This window comes from Amphiprion ocellaris, chromosome 18 (assembly GCF_022539595.1).
Source record: "Amphiprion ocellaris isolate individual 3 ecotype Okinawa chromosome 18, ASM2253959v1, whole genome shotgun sequence".
In the NCBI taxonomy this organism is placed as follows: domain Eukaryota; kingdom Metazoa; phylum Chordata; class Actinopteri; family Pomacentridae; genus Amphiprion; species Amphiprion ocellaris.
Window position 1 is genome coordinate 14372811 of NC_072783.1, and position 17440 is coordinate 14390250.

The 17440-nt window shown below is 39.8% G+C and overlaps 1 protein-coding gene and 1 long non-coding RNA gene across 5 annotated transcripts in view; both read left to right on the plus strand.

Annotated features, from left to right (window-relative positions):
* LOC111586083 (putative uncharacterized protein MYH16) overlaps positions 1 to 17440 on the plus strand; it is a 139855-nt gene that overhangs the window by 58049 nt on the left and 64366 nt on the right. For all 4 annotated transcript variants that reach the window (XM_055004769.1, XM_055004770.1, XM_055004768.1 and 1 more), the window contains exons 3-4: positions 6137 to 6241; positions 11761 to 11847. In XM_055004769.1, the coding sequence (XP_054860744.1) occupies positions 6137 to 6241; positions 11761 to 11847 (192 nt within the window). The remainder of the gene's footprint in view (positions 1 to 6136; positions 6242 to 11760; positions 11848 to 17440) is intronic.
* LOC118471753 (uncharacterized) lies at positions 11857 to 15960 on the plus strand. Its single transcript, XR_004849098.2, has 3 exons — positions 11857 to 15075; positions 15671 to 15779; positions 15936 to 15960. It is a non-coding gene; the product is annotated as an uncharacterized LOC118471753 (long non-coding RNA).

Below are 17440 nucleotides of genomic sequence, written 5' to 3' on the forward strand. Positions count from 1 at the left end.
CTGGTCTGGCTTCCGTGGATGATATACTCCAAACGTGGGAAGAAACCAGCATTCCTCATTGTCTATTAGTGGTGGTGCGATTTCAGCGTGTCCATTTTCGACAAGTTTGTCCATGAATGCAAAATATTGTGCCTGCATTACAGGGTTCTGCTTGAAAGCCTTTTCCAATGATGCAAATCTCTCGATAGCCTCTTGTTTGTTATTAGGAAGGTGGGGTCGTGGCTCTTTAAATGGTAGTGGAGCTACCCAAGTGTTGCTACTGTTTTGGTACATGTCCTTGTCCATCTTTTCAACAAACATGACATCCTCAATTGATGGTGCAGGTCTGTTGTCTTGGTCAGTTTTGTCGAACACCGTTTTGCCGAGTGTTTCCTCTGTTACTTTGGTGGCATGATTGACTCTTGGTACAGACTCTTTAACTTGCATGTAGCTTGTGCATGGCAGGAAGACGGATGGACGACCACCTTCCAACACGGTTGTTTTGAAGTCGCTGACGACTGGGTTGTGACTGTTACCAAGGCACACTTCGCCTACTACCACCCAGCCCAGATCCAAGCGTTGTGCAAATGGGGCGTTGTGTGGTCCGTTAATCTGTTGTCTGACTTTGTGTAATCTCAAAATGTCTCTGCCTAGAAGAAGTAAGATCTCAGCATTTGTATCAAGATCAGGGAGATGTTTGGCAATATGTTGCAGATGAGGCTGGTGAAGGACTGCTTTAGGAGTGGGAATCGCTGTGCGATTTTGGGATGTCACAACACTCAATAAGTGGTGGAAGAGGAACAGCCACTTTTCCATCTATGGATTCTATCATAAATCCTTCAGCCTGTCTTCCAGATGTCTCTGCCAAACCTGAACAGGTCCTCAGCTGATAAGAAGAAGGCTCAGTTTTTACTCTGAACAGATCCAAAAACTCTGGTTTGGCCAATGAGCGGTTGCTCTGATTGTCTATTATCACATAGGCATTGATGACCTTCTGTACATCGTTCTTTGGATATATCTTTGCAAGGCATATCTTAGCACATGAACTTCCAAATTGTCCTTTCCCACAAACCTCAGTGCAGTTTGAGCTTACAACTGGTGTGTTGTCATCTGCGTCAGTGACTTTAGCCTCCCCGCCGTCAGCCTGTGAGGTTGGTGGGACCTTTGGTACTTGACTTGTTGCGCTCGGATGCATAGCTGTAACATAGTATGTGGTGTCACATTCTTCACACTTTACAGATGCCTTACAGTCCTTTGCCAGATGTGAAGTTGAAGCGCAGCATTTAAAGCAAATGCTGTTTTTCTTGAGAAATGTTTTTCTTTCCTCTATTACTTTGTTTCTGAATGCTTTGCAACTTTGGAGTGGGTGCGGTTTGTTGTGTAAAGGGCATGTTTTGGCTGGATTCCCTTCCCTTCCCATGCTTTATTCAATGCTTCAGAAGGATTTCCTACGTACACTGCTCTGATGCGTTTGAGATATTCTCGCGATTCTTTTCCGAGCCATTTGATCATGAGATCGAGCAGTTGTGCGTCACTTAGATTGATGTCATTGGTTGTACTTGTAAATGATGCATACCACGCACGGTAATTCTCAGGCTTGTCGTCGAACTGGTACAGCCCTGAGTTTGTAAGATCTCGCCTGGCTAAATACTTTGCCAATGGGTCTACAGCAGGTGTTGGTGTGACTGCAGAGTCTTTGCATTAAGAAAAAGGTGGAGCATGTACATTAAAATGCCTGGGAGTGTATGCATGGACGTTTTGATACCTGTCTCTTTCAGGTTTTGGATCATATGTCCTTTTATTTTCCTTTGTAGTTGCAATGGGTATGTATGTATCTTCATTTTCTTCACAGTCCTTTTTAACACTGCTTTGTGACAATGTGTGATGCATTTCTGGCTCATACTTTTGACTTTTGTGTGATTGGTTGTCAACCTGGTCAGGTGAAGGTAGAGAGCTTTGTTTTTGAGCATTTTGTGCTTGGACATACTCACTGGTACGTTGCATACTGCTTTCCTGCTCTTCATCTTTCACTTCATCCTCTATTTGTAGCTCTGCCATTTCCAAAACTTGTGCCTCACGTACTGCTGCATCAGCTTCACACTGTACTTTTAATGTTTCAAGTTCGGCCTGAGGTTTGCCTTTTCAAATTGTAGTTCTGCTTCCCTTGTCATTATTAGTTGTTGTTTTGTTGTGTATTGTGCCCTTTCTTTGCAGCTTCGGCAATGCACTATATCAATGCAGCTTCACATTCGTTTTTAGCATTAGCATTTTACCTTGTTTTTAGCCTAAATTATTAAACAAACACATGAAATATACTTTGATATCTTAAGATATGTCTCTCTAGTGCACATTTTTAGTACTCACGACATTGCTATGTAGTCCTCAACAACAGATGCGAACATATTGTTCAGCTGCAGTTGCATGGCTTCTCTCTGACTCCATGTGCCAACTAACAGGTAGTGACGTCACATTCTTTGACTCTATCTTTATTGACAACAGGAACTAAACGAAAACTACTCAAATGAACAAGCAAATGTTTTTTAACATTCTACTATTATTTTTAAACATCACAGTAGTGTTCATCATAACTTTGCTCATATTCTGGGAGTTTATTTTTCCAATCTACACTGCAGGAATACGTACTACAACACGTGAAACGTGTTAAATGTGTTAAACAACGTTAACTGTTATGGAGTAAATTTACTGTTTTCTCCGGTTTAACTTCAGAGTCTTAGTAGGTATTCAGGACTATTGACAACACATAATCGTAACGTTACTGTTTTAATCATATTTAGTTTTTCAAACATTGCTTTAATGTGAACCAGCGTCTCCACTGACAGTTTTATCAACTAAATGTACCATGTTACACTAACACAACTCACTTCAGCTGTTTACATGACACACAACACAAACATTGTTAGCTTAATGCTACATTAGCTTTAATCAGGCTATGATGGAGCAGCTAGCTCGGTTAGCATCGCTAACATTAAAGCTAATATTTACTGGATGTTTTCTTTCTTCTCTGGTCAATACACACAGAAATAAACTCCACCAACATCTGGAGTGCATTGCACACATTATATCTGACACTAAAGTTGCATATAAAGTGCAGTAAAACCAGCACCGTTAAGAAAGTAAACATTTACTTACCGAACTATCAGAGTCCTTTCAGTGTCTGCTGACATGATCAGCCGAAGGTAGAAAACTGGTTAAAACAAGCCAACAGGTAGAAAAATTGTCTATGGAAAATGTTCTGCTGCTTCACCGATAAATAAACCAACAGTGATCATATCAAAGTTAATCCAAATGAGAACAGAGTTTACAGTGAATGAGTGTCTTGGCTACCTCCTCCATAGAACCTGTCAGTCATTCCAGACCAGACTGTCAATCAAGTAGCCTGCCCCCTGGCTTTGCAAAACTTTAACGCTCTATGTAAAATTCAGTATTGATTTATTTTATGATCGGCCACCTGATCTCTCATTTTGACCATAACAGCTAACGAAAAAAAGTCCTGAGCCGTAGAAAAGCAGTCTATCAAATTTTAGTTTTTCCCATGTAGCATTGGGGTCTATGGAGCCAGAGCTTTTTGGAGCCATAGACTGTATATAAAGATGGACGTAGCGTCTGGCTCTAAAAATGAAGCCTACCTGGAAGTGTCAAAAACTTGCAATATCACACCATCCGCCAGGGGCTGGCTCCAAAAAGCTCTGGCTCTAGACCCGAATTCATCACGGCAAAAACTAAAATTTGATAGATTGCTTTTCTATGGCTCAGGATTTTTTTTCGTTAGCTGTTATGGTCAAAGTGAGAGATCAGGTGGCCGGTCTTAAAATAAATCAACACTGATTTTTATATAGCGCATTGAAGTTTTGCGAAACCAGATTGATAGTCTGGTCTGGAATGATTGACAGGTCATATGGAGGAGACAGCCAAGATGCTCATCTCGTTTGGACTAACTCTGATATGATCACTGTTGGTTTATTTATCGGTGAAGCAGCAGAACATTTTCCACAGAGTTTTTCTACACGTTGGCTTGTTTTAACCAGTTTTCTAACTTCGGCTGATTCTACGAGCAGACACTGAAAGGACTCTGATAGTTCGGTAAGTAAATGTTTATTTTCTTATCGGTGCTGCTTTTAAATGCACTTTATATACACCTGTAGTGTCAGATATAATGTGTGCAATGTACTCCAGATGTTGGTGGAGTTTATTTCTGTGTGTATTGACCAGAGACGAAAGTTAGCATCCAGTAAATATTAGCTTTAATGTGAATTAGTGATGCTAACCGAGCTAGCTGCTCAGCCGTAGCCTGATTAAAGCTAACGTACCATTAAGCTAATGATGTTTGCGTTGAGTATCATGTAAACAGCTGAAGTGAGTTGTGTTAGTGTGATGTGGCACATTTAGTTAATAAAACTGTCAGTGGAGATGCTGGTTCACATTAATGTAAAATTTGGAAAGCCTAAATGTGATTAAAACAGTAAGGTTAAGGTTCTGTGTTGTTAGTAGTCCTGAATATCTGCTGAGTCTCTGAAGTTAAACTGGAGAAAACAGTAAATTTATTCCATAACGGTTAACATTGTTTAATGACTTATTCACATGTTGTAGGACTTATTCCCTCAGTGTAGATTGGAAAAATAAACTCCCAGAATATGAGCAAAGTAATGATGAACACTACATTTATTACATTTAAATTGCAGCACAGATAAGCAGAAGAATAAAATCCTCTACCCTAAAGCTAACGTGATTACAGGCCTTTCTGTCTTTTAGTGCTTGGAAAACTATATGACAGAGGAAATCTTTCCAGGTCACTTTAAAATGAACCCCCTGCACCAAGATAGACAAAATAGAAATTCTTAAAAGTCATCCCTAAAGTCACGAAAAGATATGCCTACCCTATTATCAGTCCTCTAACCCAGCCTCAGTTTATAAGAACCCTTTTATTGTATTCATTTATTCTGTTTACATCTGCCTTTTTATTTTATTTTGTTTTACTGCATTGGTGGGAGTAGAGCAACTCTCACCTTAGTTGCTCTATGTCCGACAGTAAATGTTTGTTTGAACAAGTTTATGACAAATTACAGAGCACAGAATAATATTATAGTCTGTCCCAGTTTCACCTTTTTCTGTGTTATAAATTGTAGCTCACAGTTAAAATGTTTTCCCTCCGAGTCCTGCTTCAGCGAGTTTTTCCACACTGTGATGAAGCACCGTCTTCTCTGTGCAGACACTAAGAAGCAGAGCTCTGACATCTCCATTACAACCCCTTCACCAAACCCCTTTATCTGTCTCTCTGAGGTATATTAAAGGATTAAGATGCTATCTTTGTGCAGGAATGCCACAAGAATGTACTGCACTTACAGCACTGTAGGTGAAGGTGAAACAAGAGTTGTCAGGGGAACCAGGAGGTGTTTACATCACCTCTGCAAATTTGCTCTGATTAATCTGATCTGGGTCATGATGTTAAGAACTTGATCCTCTGGTTATATGAAGGTTTTTTGGCTAAACGGTCTCCCACAATACAGTAAAGACAGAAGCGTCAGAGGACTCCTATGCAGCAGATGCAACAAGACCAGACCGGTTTGATAAGCAGAGTTGACACAAGGATTTGAAACAGAAATGACATGACCATGTCTGATGTTTGAGGTATTCTGTCACAACAGTCAATTTAGCTGGACATGATGTGTTTGATCCAAAGGAGCGAAATATTTGACTCGTCTGTCTGTTCTGAAATTCATCATGAAACACATTTGTGTTCATATATCTCAGTCTGCCGCCTCACGTTCATAGTCTTAAGTATCACATTTGTCTCATTAGGTTCTTGTGCCTTTAATAGGAGTCAGGACTTTACATGCAGAGAAAAAGCTTTGATGTCCATTAGAAAGGGACAAAATAATGACATCTGTTTTAGTCATGAAGCCAGATAATTGTTTTTTACAGTGCTGCTGCAGAGTCAGAGTCTACAGATGGAGATTTCTGCATTCACTAGCTGTCACGACTGCGTGCCTGAGAGGAAAACATCAATAACCACAGAGAGAGTCTGCTTTAGTAGACCAACATTAGAACAAAGTCTTGTATGTGTACAAGAGTGTTAGTTAGCTTTTTGGTGATTCCAGATCACATATCATATTATCTGATGTGTTGTGTCTCCTTGTAGTCGTCACACATTGAGGTGAGGAGACTGTCGGAGCAGCTTTTTCAGAAGGACGTGGTGGTGCAGAAGCTCCAGAAGGAGAAAGAACATCTGGTGGAGCTCAGCCAGGTAAGACTGCAGCGAGTGTTGTTAAGGATACAGATATACATTTTGCAGAATTTATCAAGTAGTGTAGTATTGCAATTGCACAAAATGGTCATAATTTAAGAGATAGGGTGCAAGATAACCTGACTTGTTTCTAGTTTAAGTGGAGCTCCAAAAGTACTGGATCATACATTTTCCACAATGTGACTAATAGAATCTTTTGGTCTTATGATGCCTCCATGACTGATAGCAACATTGTTTAACTACATGTCTTTAATTTTAAAAAACATTGACAGGATATTTGTATTCTCCAATCCCATGCTCAGATAAGGATGGTTAATTTTTATTTCTTTATTAGCATTGCTAGTAGAGAGAAGACAGGGAGTGAAGTGAGAGAGTTGGAGAACAAAGTGGAGAGACTGAGGTTAATGATGGATATCTTAACCCTCAGGTTAACCCTCAGGTGACATTTCACTGGTGTTAGCTTTACAAACTTGATAAACCTCCTCCAGGGCCATAAATGACATAATGAAACTGTCTTCATAGACTGAGTTATAGGATCTATTACCTTATTAAGAAACAAATTTATGGTTACTTATATTATTACTCTGAAAAATATGTGGCATCTGTTCTTTAGGTTTAACAGCATCTGCCAGTATCTGTTCTGAGGATTCTCTTCGTCCTTCAGGTATATATAGTAGTTGGGAGACGGCCAGATTTAGATTACAGACCAATATGGAGACAACTTGTCTGCTTAGTCACATCAGAATAGACAATATCTAATCTGGACCAGGGTAAAGTCCTAACATATCTTTTAATTTCATTAATCCAAACTTTTATTTTTGCACAATATGTAGGATGAAAATTGAGGTATCACAGTATATAGTGCTGGCTTGGGTAACTTCCTCCCACTGTTCAACAGTGAAGGTATAAATATCACACAAATGGATGCTGCCGTCTTACACAAATGACATCAGTAGTGGTGACCAGGTGGTGGAGATGAATTTAACTGTTGTGGATGCTTGCTGTACACCCAAACCCTCCTGGTATCCCCCACCCCCTCATCCCCACTCTCACCCCAACCGGTCGAGGCAGAGGGCTGCCTTCACTTAGCCTGGTTCTGTCAAAGTTCCTTTTTCCCCTTCCCTATTTAGGGTGGATTTTTTTGTTTCCTTCCCACCGCGGCTGACTGCTTGCTTATAGGGAATCCAAAGGCAACTTCGGAATACTGGGTTCTCTGTTTTTTGTTTAAAATTCATAAAGTCTATGCCTTACTATGCTAAGCGCTGTGAGATGACATATGTTGTGAAATGGCGCTATATACATAAAATTGAATTGAATTATTAGTAGCTTCTAGTTGTCTCATTAGGGAGCTGCATATGAACTATTGTTTTGCATAGACTGGTTGTGTTCATAAGTTGCTAGCCATAACATCAGCATTAAGCTTCCGAACACAAACTAAGACCCAATGCTATTTTTTTTTTTTTTTTGAAATTTCAAACTTAAAAAACATCTCCAGATTTAGTCAATGAAACCTACTAAACTAGAAGGCCAAAATGAACATCATAAGAGAACAGAGTCACACTAGTATGAGGAGGCCTCTTCACTGATTGTGCCACAGTAGAAACATTTTTTAAAATGTTTATTTGTTGCATTAAGAGTGGACACAGCTTCATATTAGTCAAGGAACTTGTTAGGGAGGAAAGGGTTAACTTACTCAGACTATCAGTTAGTACAGTTTACTGCAGAGCAACTCATTTTGTGGTTTAAAACAGACAATAGCAAATTACACAGTTAAGCAGAGAAACAGGTCTTTAATACTCTTTTGTACTAAAATATTCAAAGATCCTTTTTTTAATAACATCTAATAACTAACCACAAACAAACTGGTCAGAATATGTACTTTATATGACAGAGATCATATTAGGCAAAGATTTATTTGAGGTGTATTTAGATTTATATTATTTTAGTTCTTGTTCCATTACCTTAGATAGAGGCAGCAGGGTTTATGACCTGTACTACAACCAGCCAGCAGCCATTGATCCAAATATTTTGGCTTCACTTCTGGGGCGCTATCATGCTGCTATTTGAATTTACAGTTTACGATCACAACAGTCACATAAACTTTGATATGAAATAGTTGATGTACATCTGTTGGAGTTTAAGGGAGTATCATGAGTTAGTGAATCTAGCAGATCATATCTCTGTGCACACATATATCTAACAGATACGTGTGTTTAAATTAAGTATTGCATATAATAATTATATATAATAATTAAGGATGTCCGATAATATTGGCCCACCGATATTATCGGTCCGATATTGGCATAAAAATGTATTATCGGTCAATATCGTTATCAGGTTTTTTGCCTATCATGAAAACCGATAAAATAATGCTTGGATTTCGCCGGCATTTACCGGCGCGCAAATGATCACATGATCAAACTGCATCATGAAGCGTGTAAACAACCATGCCGGATTTCCAGCATGCGGTGCCGGCGTTTGGCTCGAAAAAAAAAGATAGTACTACATTGCCAGTGGAGTTCGTCTACCAATGGAATGAAGGGAATGCAGCTTTTGCTCTCAACGTTCATTGCAGAACACAGCCTATCGTTCACCAGATCTCAGCCACTCGTTAATCTGTGCTGAAGATAAAATGCTTTGTCAAAACTGTCCGTGTCAAATCATCATGCTGGTTCCATAAATACACATGGCATAGCACCAGATTAAGAAAAGTCTTTCTGAAAAGCTCAAAAAATGTGTGTTTTCATTGGATATTGATGAAGCCACTAGACAGAGCATGGACACAAGTCTTCATGTGCTTGTTCGTTTTTTTATGATGATGCGGCAAGAGGAACTCAACATCTGGCAAACAGAAAAGTGAACACTGTGTCAACACTTAGGGAAGAAATAAAAGATGTCAGAAAGAAAGAATAAATAGGTAGCTTACCAGCTCTTGTAGCACAGTAAATGCTTTTTTAAAATTGAACTGTAATTGTCTGTAGTAAACTGTACTTATTTTATATTTTCTTATTTGTGTCTGATTATTTAAGTTACCAGTTCTTAGAGCACTTTAATATTTTTGTTATTATTTGAACTGAAATATAGCTTGCTGTTATAAACTATATTTTTATTTATTTTTTGCACTGTAGCTGTTTACATAGGTGTATTTCAGAATAAATAGTGGACATATTGTTAAAAGGTAAATCAATGTCCTTTTTCCATGTCTTTTACTGAGTTTACTGAGTTTCTGAATGCAGATATCTTCATTTCTTATTAGTTAGCTAGATTGTATTTTTCACTTTAAGGCCTGCAAGTGTGGCTGCAGTAACAAGCTTACTGTCCCTGACTAACAATATGTCTGTGGTTTGGAATTATTTCCAAGTCCACATATATCGGTATCGGTTGATATCGGAATCGGAAATTGAGAGTTGGACAACATCGACATATCGGTTTTCGGCAAAAAAGCTACTATCGGACATCCCTAATAACATATATATATATATATATATATATATATATATATATATATATATATATATATATATATATATATATATATATATATATATATATATATATATATATATATATATATACATATTAGTGGTGGGACATGATTAAATAATTAATCTAATTAATTACAGGCTTTGTAATTAATTAATCACAATTAATTGCAGTTTTATCAAATAGCAATATTTGACAAACTAAGTGTCATGGCCCCTCCCTCCTCTGTGCTACATCCTGGACCAGCTGACTGTCCTGGCTGATTGGACTCAGCTGCACTCTCACCACAGCTGAGCCCAATCAGTGATCAGCGGCAGTTAAAGCCTGACTTGCTCCACCAGTCCCTGCTGGATCATTGCCTCTGCTGGCTTCCTGCCAGCCGCTTTGCCCAGGACCGCTTTGGCTCCGGACTCCCCTCGCCTGCTCAGTCCTGCCTGGCTCGTTCCATTTTTATTCATGTAATTTTTTTATAAACAAAAAGTTTATAATTAAGTTATTAAAAGAGATATTTTTGTTGTTTAGGTTATTCCTCCTCCAAGGAGGCAGAGCCTCGACGGAGTAAGAACTTGAACCACAAAAATGTTTCATTTCTATTTATCTGAATTTTTCATCTGTCTGCTACATTTTTAGATTACTGCAAATCTAAGTGCAATTATAGCGATTTTATTCAACATTTTAAGACTTTCTGTAAACTCAAGCACTGTCTAGAAAAGTGGCCTAACACCGTTAGCATGACTCGTACCTAACGTTAGCTCTGTTGCTAACAGCAACATGTTTTACATTGAGGTGATACCGTCGGCTTGAAGTGACGCAGTGATCGGAAAACTCTTTGTTGTACAATTTGCACGCAACCAGGCTTTTATCCAAGCTGCCATCGGGAAGATTTTTAAAAGACAACTTTCTGCCCAACAAGCTCAACCTCGTCTTCCTTCACTGTTCACCAGTGCCTGACTTCACTCAGTGCTTCCTGTGCTTCTTCTTCATGGCTGGCAAACAGACTTTAGGTTCATTACCGCCACCTACTGGGCTGGAGTGTTTCTCAGAGTTACCGGTGTGCCAGAAATGAAGGAACTGAGGAGGGTGCAATTAGTTGATGTGCTGTCATGTCACAACCTGAATACATTGTTTTTGAGTTCCATACTAGATGATTTTTAGATATGGTTGAAAACTGGGAAAAATCAAGTACTTGGACCTTGATTCAAGTTATTTCTGTGTGGTTTTCTTGTTTTTTTAAAGTCAGTATACCAGAAAGTCAGTTATAATACAGCTTAATGTCAGCCTCAGTATAAACACTATCAACTGCACCCATACTTAGACAGCAGTAGCTCTATTTGTGATTATTTATTCGTGCTGTATCCCATCTCTTAGTGGATACACAGATACTCCACTTGCTGCTTCACTAAGAATGTAACATTAGTTTAGGAAAAAAGAACCATATGGCTTGTGGACCTGCCAAAAGTGGCACTCATGATAAATGTGCTCCCCATCAGACACCCAGCACTCTTGACTTAAAAAAAAAAAACAGATGCTTCTAAATCTAAAGAAATTGTAGCTTTTGACAACCTCATCACACTCTATGGCAGCCATGAGAGGCCCCGTTCGGTAATTCCTCCCAGATGCTTTACCAGCAGTAGCCAGCTGCTTCATTGTGTAATCTGTGCGGATAAATTAGCATCAGGCCTAATTATTTTCCCACTGTTTGTTGAATGTGTCTTAGATTATGGATTCAGTCTGAAATATGAGGAGAAGCCTGTGAAGAAACCCCACCAAGAGCACCTACAGCTGTTTCAATGACTTTAGGCAAAGTCTTGATGTTTCATAGTGTTTGTTCCCAGTTCATGGAAAGACAGACAGAAAATCTCTTATCCATCTGATCAAACTCAAGACAACTTCTGACATTTTCCGTGCAACCATAGAACTTCTACTATTCCAAACACCAATGTGGCCGGCATATGAACATGAGGCCGTGTAATAGAGGATCTGAGATTCAGGGACACGTGCAATCCAGCCTCACACATTTTGTTTCATCCCAACAGCAGGCCATCGAGGACCTGCAGAGTGAAGAGGAGAAAGTGAACCTGCTGACGAAAGAGAAAACCAAGCTGCAGATGCAAGCTGAAGATGTAAGTACCAAACCATATACAGTATGCCTTCTTCTACAGTCATGGACAAAAAATAATTTGACCACCTCACCCTTGTTTTCTTCAATTTCTTGTTCATTTCTATGCCTAGTACCACAAAAGGTATATTACCCGAAGAATACAATAAACATGACAAAAATGCAGCTGATTACATAGCAGTTTCTGTCCTACTTGACATGCTTAAACTTAATTGTATTCCCAGGGTATATAAGAGGTCATTTCATGGCATAAGCAGCACTGCACATGCAAAGGCCTAGAGTGGTTTTCTGCTTAAATTCAAGCCGTGGCACAACTCAGAAGTTGTCAGCTCTCACATAATGCCTAAAACAAAAGAACTAGTGAAGCCACAAAGGCAGCCATGTTGGCACTGCTGGAAATTGGCATGAGTGAGAGGCAGGTAGCAACAAAACTGAAGATCTCCAAGACAGCCGTTCATTACACCAAGAAAAAACAAGCTGAACATGGCACTACCAAATTGCTAGCTGGTCACGGCAGGAAACGTCTTTCTACCCCATGAGATGACCGTGCACTCATCCCTTCCTCTGTCAAGAATCATCGACGGAGCTCCAGGGACCTTAAAAATGAGTGGGTACTGTCGAGAAATGTGACTTGTTTGACAAGGACAGTTGGAAACCGACTTCTTGAAGATTGTCTGAAGTCACATAGGGCAAGGAAGAAGCCCTTCATCAATGAAAGGCAGAGGAAAGCCTGGTTACTCTTTGCTGGGGATCACAAAGATTGGACTGTTGAAGATTGGGCTATGGTTCTCTTCAGTGATGAGTCCAATTATCAGTTGATACCCACTCCAGTCAACTTTCTGGTTAAGAGGAAGCCTGGAGAAGCCTACAAACTAGACTGTCTTGCTCCTACAATAAAACATGGGGGTAGATCAGTGACGATCTGGGGTTGTTTCAGTGTGGATGGAACAGGGCAAATGCAATGGTGTGAAAGGTGAAGGTCCAGGGCTACAGGGCTGCTCTTGAAAGCAGTCTTCTTCCATTAGCTGGAAAACTCTTTACTGCCTCCAATGGCTGGATTTTCCAACAAGACAATGCCCCTTGCCACATGGCAAGGTCATTTAAAGTGTGAATGGAGAACCAGAACATTTTAACCATGCCTTGGTCTGCTCAATCACCGGATCTAAATCAAATTGAAAACCTGTGGAAAATCATCAAATGCAAAATGGAGACCCACAAGCCCAAAAAACGAAGCAAAGTTGTTTGAATTTGTGCAACAGGAATGGGCTGCTGTGACAGCAGAACGATGTCAGAAGCTGGTGGAGAGCATGCCAAGACACATGGCTGCAGTCATCAAAAACAATGGTTATATAATCAAGTACTATCTCCTGTGTGTATCATGTGACTAAAACAGACAGAAAAGAAAACATGAAATCCCTAAAAGCACTGTTTTTGGCAGTACAATGCCATAGCTACTGATGGAAGAACTTAAGTGATTTTGGTTATTATCAAGAAAATAATGGAAAATAGCTAGATATCAACTCTTAAATTAAACTCTTATGAACGCTTTTGTTGTTATCATATTTGTCCAAACAAATGTACCTTTATTTGTACCTGGCATGAAAATGAACAGGAAATTGAAGAAAACAAGGGTAGACTAATAATTTTTTCCATGACTGTAAAATAAGTTATTTGGAGATGATTTAGTATTATTAGTGTGGAAGTTATGTCATATTACACTTAGGCTCACAAAATTTAACTTACCGTAAAGCTAATCCTTTTTTTCTTTTTTTCATTTTATGTTGCGGGCTGTCCCCTGCCTTCACCCTAAGTCAGAGGGGATAGGCTCCAGACCCCCGCAACCCTAATGCTAATGAGGATTAAGTGGTGTATAGATAATGGATGGATGTTTTATGCTGACAAAACATCAAACAGCTGTATGTAGTGCAAAAGAAGATGCTCCCAGCGAGCATCTTTTCAGATACTAGTCACCCAGAGTTCCATTCATTTTTAGTGTCTTTCAGCTCTGTGAGTTTTGTACATGTATCACTTTATAGGTAGCAATAAAGCGTTTTATATTCTATCTGCATGGCAACATTCAGTGTTTTTTGGGGGTTATTTTTTTGGCCATATTTGACAGGTTAAGTTGAGAGGCAATTAGAGGAAAGTAGGGGAGAGAAATGGGGTGAAGACCTGCAGCAAAGGGCGTGAGCTGAAATCAAACCCAGGCTGCTGCGTGGGGGGCTATAGCCCCTGTTTATGGGCCACCCACTCAACCAGTTGGGCTATCTGGGCGCTCTCATTCAGTGGTTTTAATAATGTGCAGCTCTACAGATTTGCAGATGTAACGTATTTTCCTCAGCTGAGAATCTGTAAAATTCATAGAGAATAATCAGGAGACTATTTGGTTAAAGTGAGACATTTCTTACAGCTGATTTAACATAAAATGCTCCAGATCAGGTTAACTTGAGAGCACAAGTTACCACGGTGATCTAGCTGGTTTAAACAGAGCTAAAAGCTCTGACTTTAGCTCAACATACCTCACTAACCCAATAGTCTTGCTTTGTGGTACAGCCCCCTGGTTACCTTCATAATGTAAAGATCTGCATGTCATTTTTGTTGCTCCAATCTATTAATTCATAGTGCCTGACTTAGCACCGATTCTTTGTGTTTCCATCAGCTGAGCACCGGCTCCAGGCTCCAAAAACTGGTGTATTCAGGCACCAGCTCTTTGCTGGGCCAAAGTTGAGAACTGAGTACGTCACGGGCTGGGGGTGGGTTTACGGTGACCGACGATCAACGGTGAAAACACAGAACCACCATTTTTAAACAGCCGAGCAAGTAGTAGTAGTAGTGTTTAGTGTTTGTGTTTTGAAAACCAGTAAATATAGACGCCATATCCAAGCAGCAGTGGTCTGAGGAGGTGACCCAATGCTTCCTAGCACTGTGATTGGCATATGAAATTCAGTCGAAGTTAGAGGGAGCCTCTCGGACCACGCTGGTGTTCGAAACGATTCAGCAGGAGACGGCTGCAGCCGGTACAAGCGGAACCTCGACTAACTCCTCAACAAACTTAAAAAGTGCAAAAATGACTACACGGACCAGAAAAGGGAGGTGGAACGCAGCAATTGTCGGCCAAAAAGAGCCCCTATTTTGACCGGCTGAATTCCGTGAATTCCAACCAGGGTCCTAAACGCCACAGCCGTGCTGGAGTTGATGCAGTCCACCGTACAGACCACCGATCCTGATTCTGGTAAATTTTATTTCTCCAACACCCTGCCTACTATGAATACACCAGCTACAATAGTCCCACATCAATATTATGAAAGTTAGGCCACCTAATGTGGTAGGGCCACAGGATCAGTGATCAGAGGGTGACTATTTTTTGCTATCCAGTTATCCACTGGTAAGCTAACAAGCTATGAAACGTCTTAAAAAAACCTGAGAAAAGCAGCAGCAATATTTCATTACTAGCCCTGTATTCAAAACCTCCCACGTTGTTACACAACGGCCCATTTAATAATATTACTGAACTATATTTTAATCACACATTACTGGTAAAGTGCAGCTATTTTTATAATTTCAAGGTAAAATACTAATTGTTCTGTGATTTTCCAGCTTTGCAGATGCGGATATTCAATGCATTCATTTCATATACACAGATTTTCTTGAGTGGTTTTTAGTTGTTGCTCAAATAAAACAAGGTATTTAGCACTGTTGGAAATTATTACAGGTATTTTTTGTAACACTTTATAACATCGTATGGACAAATTAATAATTAATCAATTAATGGTGAAAATGGTATTAAGTTACAGATGCTATCAACATTTCTTGTCCATTTTATTTAGTTGTTGACCTTGGATGATGAGGTCCAGTTGCCAGGACCGCTACTCTGCAGCTCACCGGTCCCATCCTGTAGCTCATCCACGCCATTCTCCTCTCTACAGACCAAATCAAGTAAGATCTGATTAGACTGTGCAGACATCAACATGATCAATATGTTATCTTTTGGCTAATCCTAAAATCACAAAATACAACATTTACTTTAACTGTGTTAATGATTATAGAAAGTAGTTGCTGATAACTAATACCTTTTTGGGTGCTTTTATGCAGGAAAAGAGAAGTGGGATGCTGCTGTGGATCTGCTGTAGTAACTGGAGAGGTCAGAGTAACGGTTCTTGGAATAGATTAGAAAACACCAAGACCTGACCACTGCCATGCTCCAGAACATCCAGAGGATGGATGAAAATTCAAACACGTTGGTTGGACTGATGGGATGCATGGTGTTGGTGCTGGAGTGACTGTCACAGAAATAAACCGCATTGTCCACTACTTTTGCCTTTTCCATCCATCCATTATCTATACACCGCTTAATCCTCACTAGGGTTGCGGGGGGGGGGCTGGAGCCTATCCCAGCTGACTCGGGCGAAGGCAGGGGACACCCTAGACAGGTCGCCAGTCTGTCGCAGGGCCACATACAAAGACAAACAAGCACTCTCACATTCACACCTACGGGCAATTTTAGAATAATCAATTAACCTCAGCATATTTTTGGACTGTGGGAGGAAGCCGGAGTACCCGGAGAGAACCCACGCATGCACAGGGAGAACATGCAAACTCCATGCAGAAAGATCCCGGGAAAGCCGGGACGCGAACCAGGGATCTTCAAGCTGCAAGGCGAAAGTGCTAACCACTACGCCACTGTGCAGCCCTACTTTTGCCTTTTCTAGAAAAAAAAAATATTTTTTTAAATTTTTGTAAAATTTTTTACTTCTTATCTATTTAAGTTCACTTGTATTTTTACTCTTGTACTTTGGGTGAATAAAAATAAAGATGCAAGATTTGTCTATAATCTACAGAGACTTTATTCAGTGTTCAGTGCACACTTTTGTTACACACATTTTGACAGATAATCAGTTGTGCTTTTCAAGCAGATTTCAATCTGAAACATATCAGCAACATATGTTGTTTTTTTACTGTCACATCAAGCTAGATGGCCAAACTGCACTACTGAAGCAGATATATTATTGAAGTGTGCTTACATGACGTGTCTACATACACTACTCACAAAAAGTTAGTCAACTTTCAGGTGAAATTTATGGAAAATGTAAAAGGTTTATGATATATCATGAAAGTAGGGCATTTAAGTAGAAGCATGCAATAGTGATTTCCTCATCTCAAATAATTTATTGAAACAAAAGCTAACAACAATGGAGGGTATATCACAATAAAAATGTCAATGTCTCATGACCGTTTGGACAGAACAGCAGCCTTCAGCTGAAATCTGGTACAATTGTGTCCCACCAGTGGCGTGATCACAGATGTACCCAGGCAACAGCTGACCTCTGCCTCGCAATTAGCCTTAAGACCATCCATAAAGATAAACATAGATACTATCATCAACGTATTGCGTTTATTTAACCGCTATGTAATACATGCAAACGTAGTCGAAGCTAAGTAGCTAAGCTAACGCTAACACACCACTGTTAAGAATCAAAACATCTCTGACAGTTACTTGTCTTCTCAAACACAGTCACCGTTGCTTGCGACTAGGCTGAAGATAGGTAGCTACCAATAGTTTGATTATTTGTTTGTGGATCGCAGTGTAGGCTTGCAAA